Source organism: Oryza sativa, chromosome 4 (genome assembly GCF_034140825.1).
Source record: "Oryza sativa Japonica Group chromosome 4, ASM3414082v1".
In the NCBI taxonomy this organism is placed as follows: Eukaryota; Viridiplantae; Streptophyta; class Magnoliopsida; order Poales; family Poaceae; genus Oryza; species Oryza sativa.
The window spans coordinates 23,068,173-23,095,291 of record NC_089038.1 but is presented as its reverse complement, the minus strand read 5'-3'; the positions used below and the strand labels follow the sequence as shown (position 1 = coordinate 23,095,291).

Sequence of the window (27,119 nt, the reverse complement as noted above, 5' to 3'; positions counted from 1 at the left end):
CTAAAGAATAGGGACCTTAAATAGATTTATCGTAGCTATTTATATACCACAGCCCAAAGAAGAGGGAGGTAAAATAGACTTTTTTAGCTATACATATGTCACAGCCCAATAGGAGAGAGGAAATTTAGACTTATTCTGAGGAAAAGCACGATGGCCCATCGTGCCTTCGGGCCGGCCCGGCACGGCCCGAGGCGTGTTGGGCCGTGCCTGGGCCGTGAGTGCGGCATGTGGGCTGGCACGGCATGGCCCGGTGCGTCGGTCGGGCCGTGCCGGCCCGACAAGCCTCGGCCCAGGCACGGCACGGCCTGGCCCACATGGCCATCTATAGGGGGGGGGAGAGAGAGGGGTAGAGGGTAAAGAGCTTTGTCAGTAACTTTGTTATGCTGACGATTTTTTTTTTTTTTTGCCACGCTAGACACCCACGTGGGCTATTCAAATCCTAAATCACTTGCAACAGTGTCGTGAGGATTTTTCAACACTTGAGCTATGTAGGATCGGAGCGACCGATGTTGGAGTTCTATACATTTGATTTCGATTGAAACAGACGAGTGAACTAGGACCAAGTACCATGATTCAAAAGTTATACAAGACATGTACTCCACAGAATTAAGTACATCTACACATCGTGAAACATCAGTACGTCCCGGTCGGTTCGTCGGCGCTCGTCTTTGGTTGCTCCCGCGCGAACCGCTTCCAGTACCAGTGTCGCGCCCAGACGGTGGCCATGGACTCGAGCGGGACGCCCTTGGTCTCCGGCAGGAAGACGGCGATGAAGACGGTCATGACGGCGACCCACGCGGCGTAGTAGGCGAAGGTGCCGTACCTGAACCGGCAGAGCATGGCGAGGAACGACTGCGTCTGCACGAAGGTGAGGCCGAGGCCGATGGACACGTTCATCGCCTGCCCCGCCGACCGGATGTCCACCGGGAATATCTCGCCGGGGATCACCCACCCCAGCGGGCCCCACGACCACCCGAACCCCGCCGTGTGCAGGCACGTGAACGCCACCACCGCCACCGCGTACGGCCTCGCCATCGCCTCCGACCCGTTCTTCCCCACCTGCGCCCCCATGATCCACGCCACCCCAACCTTCAAGAGAAAAAAAAAGTTCAAGCCCGAGTACTACTGATGAAGTGAACGTTTTGGGCAATTGATTACCTGGGCGATGATCATGATGGCGCCGCCGACCATGAAGAGCACCTTGCGGCCGTAGCGGTCGATGACGAGGGTGGAGAGCATGAGGCAGACGAGGTTGACGGCGCCGAGGATGACGTTGCCCATCAGCGCGGCGTTGCTGCCGAACCCGACGGTGCGGAACACCAGCGGGGAGAAGAAGGAGATCACGATGACGCCCGTGAGCTGGAAGAACATGGGCATGGCCACGGCGAACACCAGGTAAGGGCGGTACTCCCGCCTCGCCGCCATCCGCCGGAACGCGCCGTCCTCCCCCTGGCGCGCCACCTCCACGGCGCGCACGATGCCCTTCAGCTCCGCCTCCACGTCGGCGCCAGCCCCGCGCACCCGGAGCAGCGCGGCGCGCGCGCGGGCCGTGTCGCCGCGCATGACGAGGCTGCTGGGCGTGTCGGTGAGGAAGAGCGCGCCCAGGAAGATGACGACGGCGGGCGCCCCCGCGAGGCCGAGGGAGAGGCGCCACCCCCAGGGGACGCGCGACGCGAAGTAGTTGGTGACGGTGGCGATGACGACGCCGACGGCGAGGAAGAACTGGAACCCGGCCGTGAGCGAGCCGCGCCACCGCGTCGGGGCCATCTCGGCGAGGAAGAGAGGAGCCGCCTGCCCATTTCGTTCGTCAAGAACCCACACGACACGATCGAACCCGTCGTGCTGCAACGCCCGGTGCACTCGTGTGATACTCGCGGCGCGGGACGTGGTTGGTACTAGTGATGCGTGACGCCACCGAGGCCAAGGCGCGGCATCTCGGCGGGTACAGGTCAGCGCACCAGGCCACCACCACCATCGGTGGATTAGTTGCACCAAATGTCGGAATAGGCCATGTGGTAATCGACCTAAGTACTACAGTATACTACTAGCTGTCTGTAATTAACTGCAACGTTCTTCATAGCTTAATCGCACTTAGAGTTTCATGAGTGGACTGACAGATAATTAAGAATACTAGTATACTACTACTTGGAGATCGCATTGGTTTGAGTCATTTGACGAATGGATTGGCTCTCGTTTTTTCTCTGTATGTGCGGATTCACCTGCCCTTATATTTAAGCCAAAAATAATAAAAAAAACACTTGGGATCATGGCAGTGGCTGCTTCGAAGCATATCCTGATATAATATAAAGATACTAACATAGCTGTCTGAAAGCAAATAGCAGATAAGTTCACCAATGAGCAATGATGATGGCTCCGTCTCTGTGTCTATCAGCCAAAGACTTTGGACAATCCGCTGACGCAGGATTAAGGGTGTCGCTCAATACTAATCGACGGTCAGACGCATTTACAGCATGGTGGAAGATGATGGAAGAGGTGTGACTGTGACACTGACCTGGTTGGTGAAGCCGACGCCGAAGCCGAGCAGCATGCGGCCGACGATGAGCATGGCGATGTTCACGGCGAAGCCGGTGACGGCGCCGCCGGCGAAGAAGAGCGCGCCGCCCATGACCATGACGGCCTGCCGCCCCATCGCCCTGGTGACGCGGCTGGCCACGAGCGACGCCACCAGCCCGGCGACGTACAGCGACGACGTGAACGCCGTCAGCGCCTGGCTGTCGTAGACGCAGTACTCGTTCCCGGGCCTCGCCTCCGCCATCCTCCTCACCACGCCGGGGAAGAACCGCCGCAGGAACGGCTCCATCGTCGAGACGCCGCCTTGATGGACGCAGAAGCAGGTCAGGTCAGTTAATTCCTTTGATAAGATCAGACTAATCGAGAGGCGCATGCGCGCGTGCACCTGAGATGCCGACGTCGTAGCCGAAGATGAGGCCGCCGGAGGCCGCCACGAGGCAGGTGATGACCACCGAGAACGTCAGCCGTCCGCCGTGGTCCACGGCGGAGCCATCACCGTCGTTCGCCACGATGACACCTCCGGCCATCTTGAATGTTCAGTCTCAGCCTTCTCCTCTCTCTCTCTCTCTTTCTCCCTCTGGCCTCTGTCTAAGAGGGAGCTAAACTGCGGTCAGATGAGCTTTCTTACGTTTCAGAGGTGTACATGAAAGATATATATGGAGTGTCAACTCGCTCTTAACCCCACTAGCTTGAATTTGAGGATCAGACAGATAGCTATTTGTAACAAGGTTCAAGGTATCACAAATTTCCATTGTTTGATTATTTAAGCTACCGATACCAAGTGCTCCTTTCGTGTGCAACCATTCCAACCATCTGACAAATGCTTTAAATAAGACACAACAAAAGCAAGTATATTCTATCTTGTCTTCCTGTGTTCAAGCCAACTTTCGAAAAATCATCAAGCCATTTTGGATTAAGGGATTATTTGAATTGATGCCTAACAAATTCTTACATTTTTTTACCATTTAATGGTACTGTTTGTTTTACTACAAAATTTGGTAATAGCAAGCTCACCACAGTGCCAAAACAAAATATAAGGATTTCTAGGATTCAAATTTTATAATATTCTTATGATTCTAAGTATTTCAATGATTTTATAGCCAATGATGCTTGAAAAGGGAATCCATGCAATTCAAAATTTAAAAAATTGACAACTGATGTGATTCAAAAGACTTTTAACCTAAACTGAATCGTTATATTTTTAACAGAGGAAGTACTTCCTACGGGTTACTGCTGCACTAGTAAGCGGGGGCCTTTACCCAAGGTTTGGTATTTTTTTTAGAAAGGAAAATGGTATGAGCTCTTTTCAATTAAGAAGTGTACGAAGAGAATCACACATGAAGGTTTCAAGTTGCATATTGAAATAAAAATTTGAGCAACAACTAATACATAACTAACCATTCCTAGTTAATTCCCATTTATATACGCCACTTACACCTTTAGACCTTATCTCTTGTTGAAAACTTCTTCGATTACGATTTGGTACTTTTTATTGATATATCAAACTAAACAATAGCATAAGCAACTCTCCCAAGATTTTGTCTTCAATTCGCTTTAATGGAAATGGAACACTGCAACTTTACTAAAATTCTAGAGCAGCGGACAAAATTCTAATAGTTGAGGCTCACATCGGCCGTTGAACAAAATTTTGGTCATTACAAGGGTAACAATGGTTGGCAACCCGAGTAACATGCCCGAATGACGAATCACGTCTCACATGATACATATAACTCCAACAAGATACAGATTTTTCCTCGTTACCACACCTTTTAAACTGCTAAACGGTATGTTTCGTGCGAAAACTTTCTACATAGAAGTTGCTATAAAAAAAATCAAATAAATCATTTTTTCAAGCTTTTAATAATTAAAATTTAATTAATTATGTGCTAATGATTTATCTCGTTTTGCGTGGGCACTTATCTTCATGCTTGTTAGATGATTTTATTTCATGCTTGTTGGATGATTTTGTGTCGTCTGAGCAGCTCAGATGAGGCAAAGCTTCAGCCACTCAGGACGCAAACCAACGCTGGGAAGTCTCCGCCTAGGAAAATCATTTAATTTGATAATTTGACCCTTTTCGAAAACTAATTTCGTAAATGAACCGTGGCCAAAACTTATTTTAAAAATTACCCTTTTGTTCAGCGTCAAATCATACGGCGTTGAACTTAGATACCTCAACACCACGTCAACTGATGCTGAATGATGTGCCACCACGGATGGGAGACTGAGTCGGTGTGCCAACATGCATTCAGTGACGTGCTATTTAGCGTTGATATGTCTAAGTTCAGCACCATATGATTTGGCGTTGAAAAAAAGAATTATTTTTGAAATAAGTTTTGGCTACAGTTTATTTGTGAAATTAGTTTTTGAAAAGTGTCCGATTGTCAAATTAAATGCAGAAAAAATCCTCTATCAGGGTGCAAAATTGGCAACCAAATAGCCCCGCATGAGTCATGATACCTAAACCGTCTCAATAGTCCGGGATGCACATCTTTCTACCGTACGTACGTGTCGTACTGAGAGATAGACCCTAAAGTACATATATAGGGATACATACACATATTGGTGGTACGGTATGGACTGTACGGCAGAGGATACTGTTAGATAGTCCGCCGTAGAGCCATCTTTTTAGACGATGAAAATGGTTTATATATCTTTAATTAGCCTCTAATGGTTTAATTATATCTTTTAATTTGCAGCTCTAGCCATCCGTTTCGGTATATCTCTGTCCTTTCTCTTGCTCCCTCCATTAAAAAAGGCGATTACGGTCAAGTTGTGTCTTTCTCTTTCACTTACTAGTCCACTAGGCACTAGCTAACCAAATTCGAGTATCAGAAATATAAAATTCAAAGTAGATTTACTAAAGTAGAGTTGAGTATACTACTCCCTCTGTACCAAAATATAAGTATTTTTAACATAATACCAAATCAAATATTTGTAACTTTAACTATTAATAGCAAAAAAATAAAAAAGATCAATCATATAAAATTGATGCTACTAGATTTATCATTAAACAAACTATCACAATATGCAACTCTTTTTATTTAAAACATTTTACTTTTATAGATAACGTTGGTAAAAGTAACATTTCGAAGATCATGTTAAAATATAAAAATGCTTATATTTTGAGACGGATGGAGCAGTAGACTAGTAGTACACTGATATATAGCGGAAGCACGTTCTTTCTACGATTGAGTATTGATAATTACCCATCCGTGGTACTATATCAATGATCTCAAAGTCACCGCGCGCAAGTCATCACCGATAACACAATATTTGTTTGAGCAAGTTGTCAACTGGTCCCAAGAATTTTGTGACCCTCTGAACAAAGTGACAAGGCTTATAATTGACTAGTTCAGCATGCATGACCGGCACGAAAGCTTATCACACACATCTTTATTAGTAAGTAAGTGTAGTCGTGGTACTTGTGTAGATCCACGGAGATGATTCGTCAACGGCGCTGCTCCGGTTTGCCGTCGCCGCCGCCGACGAACCGCCTCCAGTACCAGTGTCCCGCCCAGACGGCGCCCATGGACTCGAGCGGGACGCCCTTGGTCTCCGGCATGAACACGAGGACGAAGGCCGTCATGGCCGCGACCCAGCCGGCGTAGTAGGCGAATGTGGCGTACTTGAGCCGGCACAGCAGCGCCAGGAACGTCTGCGTCTGCACGAACGTGAGCCCCAGCGTGACCGACACGCTCACCGCCTGCCCCGCCGACCTCACCTCCACCGGGAAGATCTCGCCGGGGATCACCCAGATCAGCGGCGCCCACGACATCCCGAACCCGGCGCCCTGCACGCACGTCAGCACCAGCAGCGCCACCGAGTACGCCCTCGGCATCGCCACCTCCCCGTGCTTCCCGGACTTCGCCCCCATGATCCAAGCGTTCGCCACCTTGATCACAAAACAGCAATAATTCTAAACGACGGATGCAACGAACGTTACATACTTTGCATGCATGGTATGGTACGTACGCGTACTTACCTGGCACACGATCATGAGGGCGGCGCCGGCGATGACGAGCACCTTGCGGCCGTAGCGGTCGATGACCAGCGTGGAGAGGATGAGCGACGCGAACTTGACGCCGGCGAGGATGACCGCGCCCATCAGCGCCGCGTTGCTGCCGAAGCCGGCGACGCGGAACACCAGCGGGGAGAAGAAGGTCAGGACCATCATGCCGCTGAGCTGGTGGCACAGCGGCAGCGCGAGCGCGAAGGTCAGGTGCGGGCGGTACTCCCGCCAGGTGACCAGCCTCCGGAACGCGCCGACGTCCTCGCTGCCCCGCGCGGCCTCCACGGCGTGGACGATGGCCTTGAGCTCGGCGTCCACGTCGGCGCGGTGGCCGCGCACGCGGAGGAGCGCGGCGCGGGCGCGGTCCACCTTCCCGCGCATCACGAAGCTGCTCGGGGTGTCGGTGAGGAAGAAGGCGCCGACGACGATGAACACGGCCGGGGCGCCGGCGAGGCCGAGGGAGAGGCGCCATCCCCACGGGACGCGCGCGGTGCCGTAGTTGGTCAGGTTGGCGATGAGTATCCCCAGCGAGAGGAAGAACTGGAAGCCCACGGTGAGCGACCCGCGAAACCGCGGGGGCGCCATCTCGGCGAGGTACAGCGGCGCGGCCTGGTTCGTGAACCCGACGCCGAACCCCAGGAGCATCCGCCCGACGATGAGCATGGCGACGTTCACCGCGCCGCCGGTCATGGCGCCGCCGGCGAAGAACAGTGCCCCGCCCATCAGCATCACGCCGCGCCGGCCCAGCCACCTGGTGACGCGGCCGGCGGCCAGCGACGCCACGAGCCCGGCGACGTAGAGCGACGACGTGAACGCCGTGAGCGCGTGGCTGTCGAAGACGCAGTACTGGTCCCTCTTCGCGTCGGCCATCCTCATCAGCACCTTGGGGAAGAACGTTGCCAAGAACGGCTTCATCTGAGAGACGCCGCCTGGAACAAACAGTCGAGCACCATCAGAGAGATCATAATCGACCAAAGAATCCAAGCAATCCATCGTGGACGCGGATGCACAAGCTGGGAGAAGAACAAAGACCTGAGATGCCGATGTCGTAGCCAAAGATGAGGCCGCCGGAGGCCGCCACGAGGCATGTGACAAGCACGGAGAGCGTGAGCTCCCCGCTGTAAGCTGCGGCCGGGACAGCGCCGCCGGCGTCGAGGACACCTGCCGCCATGGCGCTTCCTGCTATCCTGTCCGCTGTCACACACCCCCTACAAGGTCGCGAATGCTTGCCACTGCCAGAGTGTAGACCACGAGGAGCAGCTCGTGGGTAAAGTAAATAAGTAATCTAATACGAGAAAGTATACATCTTCGTACTACGAATCTAAATCAAAATATAGTAATCTAGCTGTAATTCTTTACTTCTCTTAATACAAAAGTACGCAATCCTTTTGTGTATTCCCGAAAAAAAATTAGTAATCTAATATAGAATAAGATGTATTATTGTATTACGAATCTAAACATTGCGTACTATAAATATGAATATGGACATACTTATCTCACATTTCATTTATAGTATTAACATGTATCTCATCTTTGTTAATTTTTACTAGTACTCCGTATAACGGAAGGAGTTAACAGCTAGTACCAACTATAGAGGAGTCAACGACGACTTCCCTTTAGTCCTCGTACTAGTGAATAAAATGCATGACACTTGCACCAGCCAAAGAGTATTTTAAATCGAGCATTCATCTATTGCTCAAACTTCAAATCATCGATAGGTATGTAACACTATATATATAGAGAGATCACATGAACTCACTACTAAACAATTACACAAATCCATGCTAAAGGACGGAAATCTTTGCGGCCGGTGGAAGTGCTTCACGAAGGATGTTGTTTGGCGGTCTGACGAGCAAAGTTGCAGTCTTGCAGAGAACAGAGATATTCGTTCTTATGATATTCATCCTTCCATATTCTTTCAGCTGTATCCACAGTTATGACTTCTAGTCCAGGTGCATTTTCCATGAGATGCAAAAGAAACTCAAGTTGTCCTCTGGACCCTTTGAATCCAGTGACACGCACTTTATTGAGATATTTGTATTCACTCGGCCCAAATTCATGTCCGAGAGGACCTTCATGCGCAAGCCATAAAAAGCCACTGATAAACTGAAAAAAAAAAACAATTTTACCAACCAGCTCGAGGTATCAAAATTTTGTATGTAAAATGTGATACCTCGAGATACCAAATGTTGTATGGTAAAATTGCTCAAATTAAAACTAGATGCTTTGTCCTCGGACCAAGTTTGCTACTGTTTTCCGTTGCCTGTCCACTCCGCCGGCAATGGAATATCAATGTATTAAAATCCTTCCGCAAATCGTTAGAAATAGCAAAACTAACACTGGCATTTTCAGTTGATGCTGTACGCGCAGGAGAATCGTTGTCTGTCGTATCGATATTCCAGATACATCACAGGTAGTGATAGTATGTTATGAACACCAGGATGGTCAGATGCCATAACCCGTGTCGTAACAGTATTGCAGATACAACGCAGTTAACGATTGTCGTTTCGTACAACAGGATGGTCAGATGCCTAAGGCCGCAAGATCATTGATTCAATCCGACTTGGGGATTGCACTCGGGAGTCATCATCATGCTTCTGAAGGTCAGCACCTCAAATGTGAGCTGCAAAGGGAGGCATGATTAGAATTCAGAAGTTGTAAGTGAATACTCCCTTTCTCATATTATAAAAAGCTTTGACTTTTCCATAAGTAATTTCTTTTAAGTTTGATTAAGTTTACGAAAAAATGTAGAAACATATACAACATCAGATTAGTTTAATTAAATCTAACATTGAATATATTTTGATAATATGTTTGTTTTGTATTGAAAATGTTGCTATGTTTTTCTATAAAGTTTGTCAAACTTAAAGAGGTTTGATTTAGAAAAAAAAGGGTCGAAACATCTTATAATATGAAATAGATGGAGTATAGCATTTACGCTTCTGCACTATCAAAACTTAACAATTATTGGTAATGAATGTGATAAAAGAATTGGCTTTTTTTTAACAGAAAAGCACGGTTACTTGAGAAAGCATCAGGTACCAGTAGTATCAAATATATGTAGATGCAGTGAAGTGCTTAATCACAGAACTGACCAATCGTTAGTGATTGCCAGAAACCAGATCGTATTATATTGATATAACCCACATTTTCTAGATTCGTGAGTTCAAACCAGCATTTTAGAACCAATTCATTGGATCAATTGTTTGGAAGATCAACCTTTCCAAACACTGCAAAGCAGCTACATTTGACATACAACAAGTCAAGGACGGCAAGCATACGAAAGTTGCAGTATGGTGCTAGAGGAGTTCAAGTTTCAGGTCTGACAACTGAGAATGCTATTCACCAAAAGTAAAAGTCGCTGAAGCACTACTCTAGCATTTTAGAACATTGCATGCAGTCCTTGATGGATTATTCATGCAGACATATAATTACTATTAGAAAATACAATAAGTAAAAAAAGGGAAACTATATTACCTTCTAGCCAAATGCATAAGGATCTTCGGCATATGGATTCAACGAGCCCTCAGAAAACAATTCACCAATGTTTGCAGGGTGGGGATGGGATCCAGCAACAACCTGGAGAGTGAAGAAGCGTAAATGTTAACAAAAGTTGAGCAAAAGCATCTGGGAAAACCAATATTCTGGATGCATGTTTTCGGATAGACTCTGATCGAATTCCACCACATGAGCAATCACAAATTTTCAGTCATTTAGCGAGAGAATAAAACTGAGTCAACACTATCTAATAAATGTATGCTGTACCATCAAAGTAGTAAGTCAACTACAAATGTTCTTACAACAGAAACATCTATGAGAACAGGCATTCCTGAATATATCACATAGTACAGATCATAATTCAGAAAATGATATAGTACACAGAAAATATTTCAATTCTATAAAAGTATCCCTATATGCCCAAAAACAAAAAACAAAATTACAGAGGTCAATGAATCTACTTCCTCCGTTTCATAATGTAAGTCATTCTAGCAATGCTCACATTCATATGGATGTTAATGAATCTAGATATATGTCTATGTCTAGATTCATTAACATCTATATGAATATAGGCAATGCTAGAATGACTTACATTATGAAACGGAGGGAGTAGTTTAGACATGCATATGGAAAGAAGTTGGCGAACACATTTAATCACACAAATATACCTTCTTCATTTTTGTAGGATCCTTGTCAGCAGTATCATGCAATGACTTCTGAGTGTTGGGTTCCTGAATGGGAGAAAAAGGCTACTGTTAACATGATTACAAGAATGAAATACTAGACCACCAATCAAATGCAAAGGAGAAAAAAGAGAGGAAAAACCTGTACCCCAAACATGACGGTGCTCTTAGTTTTCCTGCGCTTTGTGATTCTTCCATTTGCTGTCTCAACTTCATATTCATGATGTGTTACCTAGTTAAAAGGACACCGAAAACATGTCACATGAAAACATGTATTTTACAGATTAATTCATTCAATTAGTGAAACTTGATACATTCTCTAATAAGAGAATGATGAATCTAAATGTAAAATGATTCACCTTTCTATGCTTAGGAATATCCTGGGTTCCTTTCTCTACCTTTCTCAGCATGTTTGTAATTGGTGATTGTATAATGCCAGATAGATTAACATCCTGGTAGTAGAACATGCGAATTTAGAATTTGTGCAATGAAGCATGCAGTGATAAAGTCAACGTTTAAAGAGAGATGTCTTACCTTCCGTTTGGTCTCAGGACTAACCAACTGAAGCTGATGTTCTTTTCTGATATATGGATCTCTCCTCTTTATTGATGAAACAGAGTATTCCTAAAAAAATAAAATATGTATGTCTTAACTCTTAAGGAGAGCATTGGCACATACAAAACGTAAACGGTGAAACAAATTACAAAGAACCAATTATAAGATTAACAAAAACTGAAAATAATGCATGATATGGACTATATCAGCCTTTCTGGTTCTGCCCCAACATGAGCACGTGACCAAATCATGGTAACCATTTTTAAAGATATTTTCCATTTTTACCTGAATTTGTAAGATATGTTTAAGGAGCTCTTTGGGAAAATCTAGCAAGAATGAGATGTATGAACATCTGGTATTATAATCCAAACAGGTGAAGAAAAATGTTTTTTCTTTCATTTATTCTTATCAAAAAGTGTCATACTGGGACTTAGGGGTTGAACAAATCTATGGTCAAGATCGTGAAAAAAAAAAGTCAATAGTATTTCACTAGTTTGCAACTAGCACCTCTACAGATGAACCAAATCGCACACACAGGAACCTATATGCAAACACAGCAAGTTCAGAGTTTGCAAGGCATGAAATAAATAATAGGATTGTAATGAAAAATAAAAGGCCAAAATGGCGCATCAAAATCTACAACATAAAGTCTGAAACAAATACTATTTCTGCTCATAATAAAAAAGGAAAGCAAAGTGTGATGTGTTAAAAGATAACTAAGTGCACAGAAATTTGACACAATAGTAGTTTTTTTAGAAGTACTCCCCACAGTCATGTATATCTGAGTTAGGAGTCATATATATATATATATATATACATGAGAGTAAGGAACAAACTTGATTATGTTAAAAAGTTTTGCATGCATCAACAGCCAACTCGAAAGTTAAAACAGAATGTTTTCATAATTACCACATAGGGATTAAAATCTCTCTATTATGTATGGTTTAGGAATATATTGACAATATCAAATAAAGAATTAAAAAGCATGGAAAATGAATCTTATCCTTTACTTTCCATTAATTTATCCAATCAAATCAACCAAATGACTCATTCCTAATCTTCATCTAATTTTTCTTAATAACAATCCACAAGGAAATAATGGTTGTGGTAGAAAATGTCAAACCTGGAAAAAAAACCAATTGTCTTGACCTACATATTCGAAATACAAGCCACAAGGCTTTATAAATTAATGCCAAACCAAGTCAAAATACTCAATTTCTTGAATTTATTGTTACATGAAATAAGCAGCAGCATTTCAATTAGTGAAACATATGCACTTGCATCTTTATATTAAATGCTTAGCATGCTATGCAATTAATATAACATAACTTAAATATGAATTGCTTAAAAATAGTATATGAGATAGAAATCAGAGAATACCTTCTTAGAGTTTACTTCTTGATCAACCTGTTGGGTTTCGCCCATTACTTTCCATTGTAACTGTAACAATGCTCTTTGCTTCTCCTCCTGAAAAAAAAAAGTGTTCAGATATATTTTCAAGTAACGATTTCCAGAACAAGAAGATCACCAGAGTGACTACCTTTGACTTCTGAAGCTCCAGTTCATCCTGAAGCTTCTGACAATTTTCCTCATGCTTTTTAGTCAATGATTTCATTTGAATTTCATGATCCTTTCTGAGCGATGACAATCTCTGCATATTTGATCCAGATTTAATTAGTATGAACAATCATCATCAAAACATCTGGTGGAATTTATTACTGACCTCCCTCAATTCATTCTCAGCCTGAGATTGGATGCGCTGGAGTTCTTCTTTATGATAAGCTCGAAGAGTTGATTCCTTATGCTCATTATCCTGCTGAATTCTTGCAACCTAAATATCAAGAAACAACTTTCATGGTCATTTTAGAAGAAAAACAGTCTAATTTCAGACTTTCCGCTGAGGTAGTGTTCAGTGCTTCCCCACTCCAGAGGTGGGATCCTTTAGACAATAGTTTCAATCTTCAACAAATGGAAATTCATTAGTGGCAGGATTCTACAGATAGTGATGAAAGTTTGACTCTCAAAATTTACAGGAACATATTTTTACAGAGACTTTTCACTGCACCCCTTTTACTTTATGTAAAAAAATATACCATCTCAAAACTGCTGCAAAACCAAATGGAACATCAAAATTATATTAGAATAGATGTGTAAGTCCTACGGCCATAAAGTTGTGTCAAATACATTCTCTGCAGCTCTGCTCAAATATCAGATGACATTTTTGACTTATTAAATCTTAAGAGAACCATGAAATCAACCAGTAAAGTCCAAATACCATTTACATTAACAATGTATATTGATGAAATATGATAGATCATACTTTGATGTCATGTTTTGTGCCTAGTGCAAATTAAATAAAAGACAGGCAAGGAGAGCATTACCTAAAGCACCTTCAAAGAAACTTTGCAACACATATAACTACCAAGTGGGTGTTTTGGACAAAGCATATTAAAAGCACACGTAGAAAGACCTTGAGTAACCTTTTTAGGTTACTAATCCTCTGTAGCGGAATGCAGCATAGCAGAACATGAACATCCACAATGCAATTATGTATCCATGCTATCAACACCTTGTTCAAATACTAGAGCTAACATTTCCAATGGAAACTGGCGCATGTGGCTCCACTTGGCTCAGTTTTTTCCCTTAAAAACTGCAGCTTTTTTCAATTTTAGGATTTGATTTTAGCATTAATTTTAAAGGTTTTTATTCACTTTTATTGCCTAGCTCTCTTTTCATGATTGCTACCAAGACAAATAAACAAACTTCAACCTAAAATAATTATTAATAATCATTTTCAAATTTCAAAATTAGCATTGTTATCATAACTAATTGTAAACTTCACTTTTTTTTTTCAAAACAGCTTAACTTTAATGGACAGATCCAACCAGTACCACCTACCATTGAGCCATGCTCCTCCTTTAGACACATCAAATACCTCTCAGAATCTTGCCTGTTTTCTGAAATCTTTTCATTGCATTTGTTTTCCATTTCCTTTATGAGCTTCTCGGCCTAAATATTTTTCAACATCCAGAAAATAGATAGAGAATAAGATCAAACTCAAAACAGCTAGCATAATAACTTTGAAAAAAGAGGTTAACTTACCTTTTCTTTTTCAATATTAATGATTTCTACCTTTTCTAGTTCATATTTCCTACGGATTTCATTGATTGCCTGCAAAAATGCACTTTTCTAACTGTCACTTGTGATTGATATAGCAAAGTGTCATACAGGATACAGCTGATAGAAGCGTAATACCTGGTCATTTTTCAGTGATAATTCTTTCAGATGCTTGGACAGCTCTATCTTTTTACCTTCAAGCATGATATCATACTGTTTTTTTGCCTCAGTAAGTTGGCTTTCTGTTGCAGCAAGTGATGCTTGGACCTGGCAGTAGACAGAAAAGATTGTATGTTGTCTATAGATCATTACAATGAGATTTAAAGTTCTAATAAGCACAGACCTGTAACTTCTGTTCCTCTAAATTCTTCTCTCTTTCTACAGCACAAGTGTGTAGTTGTTCTTTCTCATCAATAATACTGCAAAGCTGATTGACCTGGTTCTCAAGTGTCTCAACCTGTTGGTCACGCTTAGCTATCTCTCCTTGCAGAGATTCCGTATCATTAGACTTCTCATTCAAAACAGATTGCACTCGACCTAGAAGCTCCTGATTATCTGATTCTAGCTTCAGAATCTTCTGAAGCAACTCTTGCTGCAAAATTCAAACCTCATGAATCTTACAGGTTAAATAGCAATATGTTTTGTCACTGAACAGGCTAGGACACAAACCTTGTGATTTTCAGCAGATCTAGAATCCTCCAGAAGTTTTTGAACCCTCCCTTCTAGGTCAGAAGCTACCTTTTCTAGCTGACTAATGTTGGAGGCAGAAATTTCTGCTTCAGACTCCAATCTTCTGATCTTATCTTCAGCAACTTGGCATTCTTCTACATGTTGAACCATGACAATCTCTTGAGTTTTCTGCAGCTCTATGATTCTGGACTTCAGCTCCTCGATTTCAGTTTGGAGAGCATTGTTTTCTGATATCAAATTTACATACTGATTTTGGAGATGTTCAAATTTGTCCTTGGCAGATTTTATCATCAACATTTTTTCCTCGTGAACCTTTCCATCATATCTCTCAAATGAAGAAATCAACTGAGTGACATGACTTGAAATTGATGTGTGCTCTTTATCTAGCTCAGTTACCTTAACCGTAAAACCACTAAGCAATTCATTAAGCTCCTTGTTGTCCTTGGATAGTTTCTGAACTTCCAAAGTGTAGCCCTCGTTCCTAAGCTTCAAGTCATTCTTTTCACTTTCAGTGCTTGCCAGGTTTTCTTTCAGACAAATGCAAACATCTTCTTTTAGCTTCAACTCTTGCTCCATGCATTCCAAACGGGAGTCAACATACAACAGTCGGGCTTTATTTTGTTCAATGGAATCTTCCAACTGTTTGATGAGAGAATCTGCATAAAAGATGGACACAGTTGTGTTACTACTTTTTGTTTGTGCTAATACACCGGATGCACATGAATGGAGTATACAAAAAATTTTCAGTGGACTATCGCACCATAGCTAACTTAATTTCTGTTTAGTCATGATGCAATTTTTAGTATTAGATTCATACTTTTTTCTCTTATGGTAGTATCACTTGCATATAGCTGTTCCTTGTAACTCTGATCCATCTCTTCTTTCTCTTGTTTGATCCGCAACATCTCCTGTTTCCCTGTGTCAATGAAACAAATGAAGCATTACTACCTAATTGCAGCACATTATTATTCACAAATCATGTCAAGAAACATGGAACTGCAAAATAATCATGGTTTAGATGACATAAACAGAAGCACAGCAGATAGTGATCCCCTAGCAGATCTACAGTCTCCAGTAGCAAGTTACTGAATTGACAGACATTCTAAAATACTAGTGCTAGAGCTGACGCGTGAAGAAACTGACCAACCTGAAATGATCATTTGTTCTGCACATTCCAGTTTTATTGATGAATCGTGCAACAGGCAGTTGAATTCTTCAAAAGCTTTTGAATTCTTGCCAAGAATCTCCTCAAAAAACTTCTTATCTTCCTCAGCTGCCAATGCGTTGTTTCACCAGTTAGATCTATACAGCACTCATGCATGAGTAAATGGAAACATTACCTCTTTCTGTCTGACTAGCTAACTGCTGCAGAGTTTCTGTCAGTTGATTGCACAAAGTCTTTGTTGAGGAAACTTTTGAATCTAATCCCTGCCAGAGCTTTGAATCTTCAGTCTGTTTCACCTTAAGCTTTGCATTTTCATTGACAGCTTGTTGGAGCTTTGCTTCTAACAGATTTATCTGTTCTGTTGCTCTTCTCAACTTGGTATGCTAAAGTTATATAGAGCATAGGCATCAGTAGTAAGAAATATTATGTAAACAAGTACAATATGTTCCTGTACAAAACGATGATATATGGTGATATATCTGTTCAGGACTTGAGTCAATTTACCTTTTATCCATGATATAACTAGAACATTTGCACCATGAAAGATGACTACAGTAAAGATAATATTGCCATATACTGAACATGGAAGGGCGCAAGCTTATGTTCAAAGCTCAGGATATGGGACAAATGAAATGGAAGGCAGAAATTGCTTGATCTCCAATGTGTTTAACAGAAACCACAGAGGATAAAGCACCAAAACATTCTAGTTTTTCCAGGTACAAAGTTCAAATTTATAAAAATACATAATTCCAGAATGTGACTCTGTCATGCTGAATAGTGAAAACTGATGATATACAGCATCCAACATCCTTTAAGTAGAAAACTGTTTCAATTTTCAGCACGACTGTGTATTTGTAAATTCTGAGGAAAGTAATAGGAATAACAAACACAAAGTACAGTCATGAGATCCACACTATCTACATGCAGCCCTAAAATTATACTACCTCCGTTTTTTAATAGATGACGCCATTGACTTTTTCTCACATGTTTGACCATTCGTCTTATTCAAAATATTTAAGTAAATATATTTTCTTTTGTCGTGGTTTGATTTATCACTAAATGAACTTTAAGCATGACTAATATTTTTAAGATTTGTATAAAATTTTTGAATAAGACAAACGGTCAAAGGTTGTAACAAAAGTCAACGGCGTCATATATTAAAAAACGGAGGGAGTAAGAATTTGATGCTTGTGAACTGCCTACAATGGTAGAAGATTTTTATTGACATGTTGGTAACTGGCATGCGTGCATAGTTACCAGTTACTCGATTCAAAGCTAATAAGGTAGCTCCAGGTGTGTGCACAGTTCATTGGTTTTACCTACTGCTGGTTTCAGTAGTCCACAAAATCATGATAGGATTCCCTGACAGAATTGGGAATAGAAAACTACCCCTATGTTACAGTGGAGAATCCAAAACAAAATTTACCGGGGTCTCAAACATACTAATTATTTAATTATTTACCGATTATACTAATTATCATGACATAAATTAGCTAGAATTAGATAATCTACCCGGGGTCCTAGGACCCCTGTAGACTACACATAGGTACACCCCTGCCTATGTATGTATCATGCCGCCAGGATTATATAACTGAAACAGCCCTACTAACATAAACAACTTTGCAAGTTTGACATTGATCAATCAGAAGACAGTTTTTCTGCTATTAGGCATTATAACCACAATTCCACAAAGGCAGTGCCAGATATATCCTAATATCCAGAAATCGAAACTGTGACAGGAGCACAAGACAACCGAACTATATACCCCATCCAGTAAAATTTCCATAAATAATGGTAAACGCTGAAAAATATACCGTCATTTCTAGATCAGTCTTCACTGAAGCCTGCTCCTTAACCAGCTTTTCTGTGATCAAGCAATAAAATTGAGGGAAAAATCAGTGAACGCACGAAGTAGCCAGCCTCCCTCTAAGGAAACAAGGGGAAAATGAAACCAAAACCTGCTGTGATCTTAAGATTGGCGAAGCTCCCGTACGTGCTCCCTCCAATATCGGACGACGGCTTGGGGTTCGGGGCCTTCGCGGCCGTCGAGGTGGATCCAGCGAGAGATCGGAACCCCTCGAGACCCCTAAGCCCCGATAAACCCAGCTTCTGCATCCTGTCGTCGAAACCCTAGGGTTCGCCGGCGGCGGCGGAGCTGCAGAAATTCCCTAGCGTGAGTACACAAAGCACCCAAAAAATGCACCAAATCGCAAATACGCCATAGCGCGCCGCTTACCGATCAGGGCGTAGGAGGCGATTTGGGGTACCACCTCGCAACAATAGCTTCGCCCCCACGATCCCCGAAGCGTCGAGAAGCTTCGAGATTGTTCGAAACTGGAACGGAACCAATCGAGTGCAAATGTGCAATCAGTGTGGACTGGGAAGAGGAGATGTGCGATCGATCAAGTGGAGAGGCGAGAAGCGGAGAGCACTAACCGATTTGCGGATCGAGTGGCTCTGAACGCAGCGGCTTCCAAAACCCTAGCCTCTCCTGCAGAATGCGGATGATTCCAGAAGCTTCCAGGGAACCCGAGGCGTAAGCTAGCGATCCCGCCCTCCGATCGAACCCCGGGCCTCCGCCGAGCTAACGAGGACGCACGCAGCTCCGATCCCCTAGGCTGTATCGAGGAGAATCGCGAGACTTCTAGAAGCGTCTAGAGATTTCTAAAGCGAGAGGGGATCAAGCGGAAGGGGAGGGGAGGGGAGGGGAGGGGAGAAGATGACGCGTTTGAATTGTCGGTTCGGCGCCAGGTCGAAAATTTATAAGGGCGGCGGGGAGAGAACAACGGCCGGCGACACAAGCAGAGCAGCAGATATTTTTGCTTCGTACTACTACAGTCGCACGAGATTCCAGGGGCTTTTAACTATTTGCCACTCTTACGGATGTTGCTTAACGATTTGCCACTAGGCCCACATGTCATAGACACATGAGGGCCCACATGTCATTAACAGGGTGTGGCAAATCGTTAATTGCCATGTCACAAGAGTGGCAAATAGTTAAATTTCCCAGATTCCACTAGCCAAAGAGGAATGACGCGAACACCACCGCTGGTCGCAGGAGGTTTACTGCTGTAATAAAAATCGTGAAGTGGTAGTGAGAATGATGCACTCATACAGTACGGCTGTGCTTAGATCCAAAGTTTGGATCCAAACTTCAGTCATTTTCCATCACATCAACCTGTCATACACACACAACTTTTCAGTCACATTATCTTCAATTTTAACCAAAATCCAAACTTTGCGTTGAACTAAACACAGCCTACAGAGTACTACATCAACAATGGCCTTGTTTGGATCCTCCGAACTATTAAATAGCCCTCCGGAATCTTGCTATTTAGGAGTATTAAACATAGATTACCGACAAAACCGATTCCATAACCCCTAGGCTATTTTGCGAGACGAATCTAATGATATATATTAATCTATGATTAGTGGCTGATTACTGTAGCATCCCTGTAGCAAATCATTGATTAATATACCTCGTTAGATTCATCTCGCAAAATAGCCTAGGGGTTATAGAATGGGTTTTGTCAGTAATTTACGTTTAATACTTCTAAATAGCAAGATTTCGGAGGGCTATTTAATAGCCCTCCGGATCCAAACAGAGCCAATGATAAAACTAAACAGTTCTGTGTCGTTTGAATTGTACAGACAAATTCAACACCAGATGACCCTCGTAGGTCGTAGCCATGGTCCAGGACCCCCTCTCTCAAGTGGAGTGTCTGTCGGCCTACCACCTCCACTCATGAATCATGAGCGGCCATCATCATTGCCCCCTCGGTATGTTTGGTATAATCTGGTAAATGACCGTCTTCTCTTTTAGGTCTCTTTGATTTGGAGAAAAAACATAAAAATTTTGAAGGATTTCAATCATATAGGAAAAATTCCTATGAATATCTTTGAATCAAATGATTGAATCTTTTCCATTCCTTTGAAATTATTATGGAATAGACAATCTTATAGACAGTGTTTAGCAAATGACAAAGGGAAATGATTTTCCACCCATCTTTAAATTCTAACCATTCATTATCCCTCTACCATTTAATCCTAACCCTTCATTCATTTCCCAATCCCAATCCCACCCCCCATTTCCCATTATCCAAATACACCCATAGAGATTTTTGAGGAAATTTAGCAAGAGCTCCAACCTCTTGGAAAACTTTCTTTGAGTCTATCTCTCTCATCCGATTCTTGCGTTTTTCCTGCGGTCCAATCAAACGATAATTCCCGTGTTTTTCATGTGTTTTGCAATCCTCTGTTTTACACTTCAATTCCTTTGAGAATCCTGTGTTTTTCCTATTCCGCCATTTTTTCCACCCTGCGATTCAAAGGGGCCCTTAGCTCGTGAGAATGTGAGTATAAGGGGAAAAATTGGATAGAAGATTCTGAAGATGCAATACATAAAAGAGTTGTTTTTAGACATGAGAAAGAATGGATGGAAAATTTAGGGTACTTTTGAATTGTGTCGGTGATATGGGCCGGGGGTATCATGTTTAGAGGGAGGAGGCTGCCCCCCAAGGCCACGTGGCCCTCCCCCGAGGGGAGTGAGGCCCGAGGTAGGGCGGCGGCCACTCCTTCCCAAAGACTAGTCGGAGGAGGCTGCCCCCCAAGGCCACGTGGCCCTCCCCCGAGGGGAGCGAGGCCCGAGGTAGGGCGGCGGCCACTCCTTCCCAAAGACTAGTTGGAGGAGGCTGCCCCCCAATGCCACGTGGCCCTCCCCCGAGGGGAGTCAGGCCCGAGGTAGGGTGGCGGCCACTCCTACACAGACTAGTCGGAGGAGGCTGCCCCTCAATGACACGCGGCCCTCCCCTAAGGGGAGTTAGGCCCGAGGTGGGGTGGCGGCCACTCCCTCCCAGAGATTGGACGGAGGAGGCTGCCCCCAATGCCACGTGGCCCTCCCTCGAGGAGGATCGGGCCCGAGGTAGGGCGGCGGCTACTCCCTGGCCGAGACTAGAGGGAGAAGGCTGCCCCAGGCGCAACGTGGCCCTTCCCCGAGGGGGGATCGAGCCCGAGGTTGGGCGGCGACCGCCCCCTCCCGTGACTAGGGATCGGGCTCCCCCGACCCCCTCTCTAGGTCACCACGTACGGTGGGTTAGGTGTCCGCCTCTAGGTCCCCACCTACCCGCATTAATGGCGACCCGAGCGGTCGCGCCACGCCACATTTAATGCGGTGTGCAGTGCACTCAACCGTTCTGTGACCGGTCGAATGACTGATGGGACCCAGGATGTCAGACGCACCATCGCGTGTGTCAGGCGACGTGCAGCCCGACATATCCCATCAAATAATGATGGTGAGAGGTTCTCATCCTCTTATCCCAGCCGGAGTCGGTCTTCCCGCTCTGGTCAAAGCAAGGCTCCCGTTTTTCGGTGTAATAGGAGCCCAGAAGTCTTCACCCATTAAATGGTGATTGACAGGGGCACCCCCCGTGTCAGGCGGTAAGATTTGACAGGCCCCATCATCAAGACGACGTGCGCTTAGCTTCCCAAGTCAAGAGACAAGACATGCATTTAATGCAAAGATTATAATACTTCTCTACCAGAGCTAAGTTAGATTGTTGGGCCCATGTGGTAACCTCTTGAGGTATAAAAGGAGGTCCAGGCCTAGTGGTGGAGGAGGGGGGACTTCCGAGCGAACTGGCGCTTGAGTCTCGCAGCCCCAGGCACTTGTGTTCTACACTCGACCATAATCCCAAACACAGGAGTAGGGTATTACGCTTCTTAGCGGCCCGAACCTATATAAACCCCTTTTGTCTCATCGTCTTTGGGGGATTGAACCCCCTCAAGATCACACAGCTTCGCTCACCGAATCCTCGAATCTCACCCGCTGCCCCCGGCCGAACTCACAAAAAGGGGCCTCACGGTTCCCTGGTGGAGGAGTTCATTCTCCGACATTTGGCGCACCAGGTAGGGGGTGTGTTCGTGATTTTTGAGGTTCTTTCGAGTGCCGGCGCGACGAGCGTCGCACCGCCGATGCTGGGGAAGGCGCAGCCTCCTCGGGAGAGCCGCGCCACCCCAGGCAGGGGGCTAGGCCTCCCACTTCCTCACTGGAAAAGGCTAGCGGCCAGGCCTTTGTGGCGAGTCTTCGGAATGTCCGATGGCCCCTAAAGTTTCGACACAGCCTCACCGAGAAGTACGACGGCGGCGTCAACCCCTCCGAGTCCCTCCAGATCTGCACGATGATCATAGAGGCGGCGGGGGTGATGACCAGGTCATGGCGAGCTTCTTCCCCATGACCCTCAGGGGCCAAGCGCGGGGTTGGCTCATGAACCTGCTGCCTGCCTCGGTCTACTCTTGGGAGGACTCTTGCAGTTGAGCTCCGGGTGCCGTCGAAGCCCGGGACCCTCTATGCTGGTTCTTCCGTAGCGGCTAGCTTTGGTCCCGCCGGCTGGCTATGGTGCCCGGCCCGGCTCAACTAATCATCCTTTCAACCTTCAAGTATTTTCAATTTTTCAATTCATCAGCATAATATAGCTTGAAGTCTTATATTTCTTTTCCCCCATTCTTTTCTCATGGCCCTGCGACGCTCGCGTGTTGCGCATTCGTTTGCTTCCTCGGTGGTAAGAGCCCAACCTCTCTCTCATCTACATGAACGTTTCCTCGCCAAGTATGGGGGCTAAGTTTTCTAGCCGTATTCCAGCCTTAAGTTGAGCTCCGGGTGCCGTCGAAGCGAGGGACCCCCTGTGCTGGCTCTTCCGTAGCGGCTAGCTTTGGCCCCGCCGGCTGGCTACGGCGCTCGGCCCGGCTCAACTGTAGACAGGGATCGCTGGCTCTAGAGTTTTTCGGCTCTCACACTCGTGCGAAAGTAGTCGTCCGTGTAGAAGGGAGAGATATTGGAAGGAGGCCACCGAAAGGAAAGAGCAAACATAATGTGTAGCGTGGGGACACAGGCTCGTGGGAACCTGACCTCGTTTGCTAAGTGATCACAGGCTTCCCAAGATGGTTCGGAACCCATGGTGGGGGCTCTCTTCGAGCTAAAGGTTTAAAAGATCGCGACATGCAAGCAAGGTTTGTGTTTTCTTCATTCATACAAGCAATTCTTTGCTATAAGTGTGGGGCTACGATTCCTAGCTCTATCCTAGCCCTGCGTCGAGCTCTGGGCGCCGTCGACGCCTAGGGCCCCCTGTGCTGGCTCTTCTGTAGCGGCTGGCTTTGGCCTTGACGGCTGGCTACAGCGCCCAGCTTGGCTTGATCGTGGGTGAAGATTGTTGGCTATGGAAAATTTAGTCCTCGCACTCGCGCGAAGATAATCGTTTGCATAAAATTATTATTGCTTATATTTATCTCTCGCCCATCTCTTTCTCGCGGTCCCGCGGTACCCACGTGTCGCACGCTGGCTTGCCTTCCTTGGTAACAAAAAGTTTATATTCGCTTCATCTATTCAAATGATTCTTTGCTAAAAGTGTGGGGGCTACGATTCCTAGCTCTATCCTAGCACTACGTCGAGCTCTGGTCGCCGTCGACGCCCGGGGCCCCCTGTGCTGGCTCTTCCGTAGCAGCTAGCTTTGGCACCGCCGGCTGGCTACGGCGCCCAGTCTGGCTTGATCACATGTAAAGATTGCTGGCTATGGGAAGTTCAGTCCTCACGCTCACGCGAAAATAATCATTTGAATAGATGAAGTAGAACACCAACAGAGGTTAACAAAAGGCAGGGGCTAGCGAGGTACGCGGCGTAAGGTCACGGGCCCGAGAGAATCTAACAACGTTTGCAGAGTATATACAGGAAATAAGTTCACGGCCTAAGGTACGTGCTAAACTCCCACCGCCCAACTCCCAGAATGATAGGATAGAAGATCGGACCCACATGTCAACTGACTAGAAGATTGGCGTCAACCCTGACCACCTGGGAAAGGTTTTGGTCAGGGCTAACGCCGGGGGCTACTGTCGGTGATATGGGCCCGGGGGTATCATGTTTAGAGGGAGGAGGCTGCCCCCCAAGGCCACGTGGCCCACCCCCGAGGGGAGTGAGGCCTGAGGTAGGGCGGCGGCCACTCCTTCCCAAAGACTAGTCGGAGGAGGCTGCCCCCCAAGGCCACGTGGCCCTCCCCCGAGGGGAGTGAGGCCCGAGGTAGGGCGGCGGCCACTCCTTCCCAAAGACTAGTTGGAGGAGGCTGCCCCCCAATGCCACGTGGCCCTCCCCCGAGGGGAGTCAGGCCCAAGGTGGGGTGGCAGCCACTCCTACATAGACTAGTCGGAGGAGGCTGCCCCCTAATGACACGCGGCCCTCCCCTGAGGGGAGTTAGGCCCGAGGTGGGGTGGCGGCCACTCCCTCCCAGAGATTGGACGGAGGAGGCTGCCCCCAATGCCACGTGGCCCTCTCTCGAGGGGGATCGGGCCCGAGGTAGGGCGGCGGCCACTCCCTGGCCGAGACTAGAGGTAGAAGGCTGCCCCAGGCCCCACGTGGCCCTTCTCCGAGGGGGGATCGGGCCCGAGGTTGGGCGGCGACCGCCCCCTCCCGTGACTAGGGATCGGGCTCCCCCGACCCCCTCTCTAGGTCACCACGTACGGTGGGTTAGGTGTCCGCCTCCAGGTCCCCACCTACCCGCATTAATGGCGACCCGAGCGGTCGCGCCACGCCACATTTAATGCGGTGTGCAGTGCACTCAACCGTTCTGTGACCGGCCGAATGACTGATGGGACCCAGGATGTCAGACGCACCATCGCGTGTGTCAGGCGATGTGCAGCCCGACATATCCCATCAAATAATGATGGTGAGAGATTCTCATCCTCTTATCCCAGCCGGAGTCAGTCCTCCCGCTCTGGTCAAAGCAATGCTCCCGTTTCTCGGTGTAATAGGAGCCCAGAAGTCTTCACCCATTAAATGGTGACTGACAGGGGCACCCCCCGTGTCAGGCGGTAAGATTTGACAGGCCCCATCATCAAGACGACGTGCGCTTAGCTTCCCAAGTCAAGATACAAGACATGCATTTAATGCAAAGATTATAATACTTCTCCACCAGAGCTAGGTTAGGTTGTTGGGCCCATGTGGTAACCCCTTGAGGTATAAAAGGAGGTCCAGGCCTAGTGGTGGAGGAGGGGGGACTTCCGAGCGAACTGGCGCTTGAGTCTCGCAGCCCCAGACACTTGTGTTCTACACTCGACCATAATTCCAAACACAGGAGTAGGGTATTATGCTTCTTAGCGGCCCGAACCTATATAAACCCCTTTTGTCTCATCGTCTTTGGGGGATTGAATCCCCTCAAGATCACACAGCTTCGCTCACCGAATCCTCGAATCTCACCCGCTGCCCCCGGCCGAACTCACAAAGGGGGGCCTCACGGTTCCCTGGTGGAGGAGTTCATTCTCCGACAGATTGCTACACTACCAATTTATAGGTAGTGTTAAATTTTAGGTAAGTTTTGGCACTACCAATATTTTGGTAGAGATTTCTATTGATTTGGCAAGTTTTAGCATCCATCCAAACATCACACAAGTACTATTTAGATTAAAAAGTTTAGTAGGGCAAGATTTGGCACTACCAAAAACAGCCATTGATGCTCGTTGGGGGGGGGGGGGAATTGTAGCAACCGAACTGATCTGAGTATTGCACAGTGGAGTAGTAGGCAAAAGGCCATTTTGGATTGAAGCCAAAATGTAACCTTACCTATTTATTGGTAGCTTCAATAGTGATAGTGTATGTTTGGATTGAAGTCAAATCATTAATAATGTCTATTAACAATTTGGCACTAATCTAGAACTTTCTTCTCTATATCATCAATATTTGGCTTTACATTGGTAGCAATTCAAATATGTACCATACATCTCTACCCTACTAAAAAATTACTAGTACCAAAACATGCCAAAAATTTGGCACTATCAAAGATTTGGTAGGTAAAGGTTGGTTTGCTTTGTAGCCTAAATAGACCTTACCAAATTTTGTCAATACCAAATTTTGGCAAGTTTTGGCATGACTAATTTTGGTAAGGTAAAGTTGTGTTTGATTGAAGCCAAAATAGCCTAAGTTCACTATTGAAATAGCCTATTTTCTTAGGCATGCCAAAATTTGGCTTCAAACCAAATAGACACTAAACACTATTGAAATTGCCAAATATTGATAAGCCTAATTTAGGCCTCAATCAAAACCAGCCCTAAATAACCAAACAGCCCCAAAGTTCTGTCATGGCAAAGATCATGAAAAGCATGTGACTCTTCCTCAAGCATTTGCTATAAGCATACCAATTTTGTTGTTTAAGAGTTCCGTTTCGACGTTTGCCCTCTCCTCTTTTGGTGTTTACATCCGCAGAATACATCCGAGTGAAATTTTAGTTGTTTCTAGTATTTGTCCTGACTTTGAACATGTAACATAATATTGGATTTCTCACGGTTATGGTACTGACATATACTACGATGTTCCACTAACTAAAGCGTGATTAAATTTGGCATGGTTTTCCTAACTAATTTTTTACTTTGATTTTTTCATTACTACGATGTTCCTAGCAACAAAACCACAATTATATGAAAATAAATTCAAATGTCAATATAATGATATTATTTTTGTAAAATAAAACATAATTTATAATAAAATAGTATTTGTTAAATATTTAGATAGTTGAATTTTAATACGTGCATACCTTATTCAGTGACACGGGTGGAGTAATGTGTTATGTATGATTTATGAAAAATCTCATTTGTACTCTAGATAAACTCGATACTATAAGCTATCGACCAAGTTTTAACGATTTTTAGCCGGCTTGAAATGTGCATCTCCAACTGTTTGTTTGAAATTCGTCGATTTTCATTCAAAATCAACGATAAATCGATGACTTGGGTGGAGTTCAAAATTTGATTTATAAGGAATCGAGATTATGTGCTTGTTTACTTTGTAGCCGCTCTCAACCTTACCTGTTTTTTTTTTTCACATTTTTGTATT

General features: G+C 45.1%; 3 protein-coding genes across 4 annotated transcripts; all 3 read right to left on the bottom strand.

The window, feature by feature from the left end:
* Positions 1-462: 462 nt before the first annotated feature.
* Positions 463-3,254, bottom strand: LOC4336012 (sugar transport protein MST1-like). Its single transcript, XM_015781061.3, has 4 exons — positions 2,918-3,254; positions 2,513-2,835; positions 1,159-1,791; positions 463-1,089 (listed from the first exon to the last, which is right to left on the bottom strand). Exons 1-4 carry the CDS (start codon positions 3,057-3,059, stop codon positions 634-636), a joined length of 1,554 nt encoding a protein of 517 aa, XP_015636547.1. The 5' UTR covers positions 3,060-3,254; the 3' UTR covers positions 463-633.
* A 2,508-nt stretch (positions 3,255-5,762) lies between these two features.
* LOC4336011 (sugar transport protein MST1-like) lies at positions 5,763-7,792 on the bottom strand. The gene is made up of 3 exons (XM_015778866.3): positions 7,577-7,792; positions 6,518-7,473; positions 5,763-6,427 (listed from the first exon to the last, which is right to left on the bottom strand). Exons 1-3 carry the CDS (start codon positions 7,713-7,715, stop codon positions 5,984-5,986), a joined length of 1,539 nt encoding a protein of 512 aa, XP_015634352.1. The 5' UTR covers positions 7,716-7,792; the 3' UTR covers positions 5,763-5,983.
* Positions 7,793-8,221: 429 nt separating this feature from the next.
* LOC4336010 (synaptonemal complex protein ZEP1-like) lies at positions 8,222-18,982 on the bottom strand. Of its 2 annotated transcripts, none has more exons than NM_001419383.1 (21): positions 18,689-18,982; positions 18,489-18,586; positions 18,211-18,407; positions 18,067-18,116; positions 16,428-16,635; positions 16,235-16,360; positions 15,905-16,003; positions 15,067-15,743; positions 14,741-14,989; positions 14,536-14,664; positions 14,383-14,451; positions 14,179-14,289; positions 13,004-13,111; positions 12,821-12,931; positions 12,661-12,747; positions 11,260-11,349; positions 11,085-11,177; positions 10,874-10,957; positions 10,711-10,773; positions 10,022-10,123; positions 8,222-9,167 (listed from the first exon to the last, which is right to left on the bottom strand). In NM_001419383.1, the coding sequence occupies exons 3-20, from the start codon at positions 18,365-18,367 to the stop codon at positions 10,025-10,027; spliced, it is 2,610 nt and encodes an 869-aa protein (NP_001406312.1). In that variant the 5' UTR covers positions 18,368-18,407; positions 18,489-18,586; positions 18,689-18,982; the 3' UTR covers positions 8,222-9,167; positions 10,022-10,024. The 2 variants fall into 2 exon arrangements, with proteins under 2 accessions (NP_001406312.1, XP_025880993.1); XM_026025208.2 differs by having other exon boundaries at positions 8,770-9,167; positions 10,868-10,957; positions 18,689-18,811.
* Between the last annotated feature and the right edge of the window lie 8,137 nt (positions 18,983-27,119).

What these genes read in the sequence shown, in the direction of transcription:
- LOC4336012 (XM_015781061.3), bottom strand. Translation starts at nt 3,059, where the DNA reads ATGGCCGGAGGTGTCATCGTGGCGAACGACGGTGATGGCTCCGCCGTG. An exon ending in CTACGACGTCGGCATCTCAG is followed by an intron (nt 2,836 to 2,917) that starts GTGCACGCGCGC and finishes GCGTCCATCAAG; the next exon opens with GCGGCGTCTCGACGATGGAG. An exon ending in GCGTCGGCTTCACCAACCAG is followed by an intron (nt 1,792 to 2,512) that starts GTCAGTGTCACA and finishes CGAAATGGGCAG; the next exon opens with GCGGCTCCTCTCTTCCTCGC.
- LOC4336010 (XM_026025208.2), bottom strand. Translation starts at nt 18,367, where the DNA reads ATGCAGAAGCTGGGTTTATCGGGGCTTAGGGGTCTCGAGGGGTTCCGA. An exon ending in CTGAGAATGAATTGAGGGAG is followed by an intron (nt 12,932 to 13,003) that starts GTCAGTAATAAA and finishes TCAAATATGCAG; the next exon opens with AGATTGTCATCGCTCAGAAA. An exon ending in TGGAGCTTCAGAAGTCAAAG is followed by an intron (nt 12,748 to 12,820) that starts GTAGTCACTCTG and finishes TTTTTTTTTCAG; the next exon opens with GAGGAGAAGCAAAGAGCATT.
- LOC4336011 (XM_015778866.3), bottom strand. Translation starts at nt 7,715, where the DNA reads ATGGCGGCAGGTGTCCTCGACGCCGGCGGCGCTGTCCCGGCCGCAGCT. An exon ending in CTACGACATCGGCATCTCAG is followed by an intron (nt 7,474 to 7,576) that starts GTCTTTGTTCTT and finishes TGTTTGTTCCAG; the next exon opens with GCGGCGTCTCTCAGATGAAG. An exon ending in CCCTCATGATCGTGTGCCAG is followed by an intron (nt 6,428 to 6,517) that starts GTAAGTACGCGT and finishes TTTGTGATCAAG; the next exon opens with GTGGCGAACGCTTGGATCAT.